At 60.9% G+C, this 2,153-nt stretch overlaps 1 protein-coding gene across 1 annotated transcript; it reads left to right on the top strand.

Annotated features, from left to right (window-relative positions):
- Nucleotides 1–213: 213 nt before the first annotated feature.
- On the top strand, nt 214–1,322 carry TMSB10 (thymosin beta 10). Its single transcript, XM_070379407.1, has 3 exons — nt 214–364; nt 642–756; nt 1,038–1,322. The coding sequence occupies exons 2-3, from the start codon at nt 657–659 to the stop codon at nt 1,064–1,066; spliced, it is 129 nt and encodes a 42-aa protein (XP_070235508.1). The 5' UTR covers nt 214–364; nt 642–656; the 3' UTR covers nt 1,067–1,322.
- The last annotated feature ends 831 nt before the right edge of the window (nt 1,323–2,153 follow it).

Below are 2,153 nucleotides of genomic sequence, written 5' to 3' on the forward strand. Positions count from 1 at the left end.
GGATTTCCGGAGAGGGGGGAGTGCAGCCCCCTAGAAAACTGAGGGCGTGGCACCCACCCTGGCGGCGCCTGCTGCCAACACTCTGGGGTCCACGGAGCTGGGGGAACTGGATGAAGGGACCGCGCGCGGGGAAAGAGCCGGGTCCTGCCCAGCGGGCTGCGGAGCTGAGGGCGCGGTGGGGAAGTGAGCGACCCGCGCTGGCCCCGCCCCCGGCCGCCGGCCCCGCCCCCGCTGCGGCGGGCGAGAGGAGGGGCGTGGCGGGCGCGGCCTATATAAGGCGAGGGGCGGGCGCCGCTCTTTTGTCTTTTGCTGCAGCAACGCGAGTGGAAGCCCCAGGGCCGCGGTCTGGAAGCGGAACTTCTCGGTGAGCGGCGCCCTGGGGCGGAGGCCCAGTCCGGGTGGGGTCAGAGCGGGTTTTCCTGGAGGGTGCGCGGCGGCCTCGTCGGGCGCCTTTCCCCGACGGGACGCCAGGGCGGGCGGGCCACACCCTGGGGCTGCGGAGCCGGGTGCGGGACGCGCCCAGATCCTCGGCCTCCGGAGTGTCGGGAACGCCCCAGCCCGAGTGCCACGTCGTGGAGCGGAGGCGGGGAGGGCAGAGGGGGCCGCTGGCTTCCGGCCAACCGCCTTGATTTGCCCGCTAGGATTGTTTTAAGAAAATGGCAGACAAGCCCGACTTGGGGGAAATCAACAGCTTCGATAAGGCCAAGCTGAAGAAGACTGAGACGCAGGAGAAGAACACCCTGCCGACCAAAGAGAGTGAGTCCGCCCCCGCCTCCGGGTCCGCGGGCTCCCAGCCTAGTCCCCACCCCGCCCTTCCCGTTAACCCAGCCCCACACCCCATCCGGCAGTTGCTTCCCATCGGGCGGCCCCAGCCCCTGTTTCTGTTGCACAAAGCGCCTCTCTCTTCCCAGCCCCACGCCTCTTTCTTAATCCCTAGCCTCGTGGGTGCCTTTCCCAAACCAGGTTTGCAAGCGCCCCGTTTGGGGGGGGTTGCCAGGGATCCCCATCCCCCAGTGTCCATTTCTTGCTCTCCACAGCCATTGAGCAGGAGAAGCAAGCAAAGTGAGATTTCCCGCGAACCTGGAGGATTCTCCACCGCATCATCTTGGAGACCCTAGCCGTGATGTGGAGGAAGAGCCACCTGCAAGATGTACACGAGCGACAAGCTGCACTGTGAACCCGGGCACTCCGTGCCGTCGCCACCGGCCCGCGGGTCTCTGAAGGGGACCTTCCAATCGGACTGCCAAATTTCTCCGGTTTGCCCTGGAATATTATAGAAAATTATTTGTATGATTAATGAAAATAAAACACACCTCGTGGCATGGCTGGCGTGCTCTTGTCTCTTAGTTGAGTATGCGTGGGTAGTGCCGCTGCAGCGAAACCCGCGGCGCGCAGGAGTCGGGAGTTCCTGCGGCAGAGCGGGGGAGGGGGTCGCAGAATGGGCTGGCTTGGAAGGGACCATCTTTTAGTTTTGGATTTGCCTGTTCTCCGTAAGCTTTCATAGGTTATTAGCCACTTATTCTTGCTTATAATGCAATCGATGCAAAATTTAACCCCACTTTTCAGTTCCTGGAAGCTGTCTTGGGAAATGCTTTGGCAAAGGGGCATAAGCTTTGTTTTTGATAAGCTTTTCCAGTCCCACCGCCTTTTTTTTTTTTTTTTCTGGACACCTCATAATTCTGATGAACACCAGGAGAGAACAGAGAGTTCACGTCAGAGAAGAAAGGGTGGGGGGAAAGACCGAATCCAGAATGTTGGAAATTGGGCGAGGTCACAAAAGTCCCCCATTAGCTTTCTCTTGGGGCCTGAAAGAGGGGGCATGGGAACAGAAACAAAGGCGGGAGCCAGGGAAAATGCCAGAATATCAGAACTGGAGGAACCAGCACCAGAACTAGAGGAGCTGTGGGGGATAGCCTCGCTTTTTGTCTCTTAACCCGAGCTCAAAAGCGTTAGCCGTTAGAGGGAGTGCTGGGCTGAGCAACCTCGGGTGCTGTGATCAGCAGGAAGGGCGGGGATGTGGAGGGAGGGCTGGGGCCGGCAGGGGCGGTAGAACCCTGCTGGGTCACACCCCAGGTCCCATTGGGAAGGACCGGGCCAGCCCGCAGGCCTCCACGAAGGAGGAAAGCCTGATACGGTGGGGCTTTCTGAAGCTT

The sequence above is a fragment of the Bos mutus genome, chromosome 11, assembly GCF_027580195.1.
Source record: "Bos mutus isolate GX-2022 chromosome 11, NWIPB_WYAK_1.1, whole genome shotgun sequence".
Classification (NCBI taxonomy): domain Eukaryota; kingdom Metazoa; phylum Chordata; class Mammalia; order Artiodactyla; family Bovidae; genus Bos; species Bos mutus.

Excerpts from the sequence above, each read along its gene's own strand:
- TMSB10 (XM_070379407.1), top strand. The coding sequence starts at position 657 with ATGGCAGACAAGCCCGACTTGGGGGAAATCAACAGCTTCGATAAGGCC. Across the intron at positions 757-1,037 it reads CACCCTGCCGACCAAAGAGA|CCATTGAGCAGGAGAAGCAA; the intron begins GTGAGTCCGCCC and ends TGCTCTCCACAG.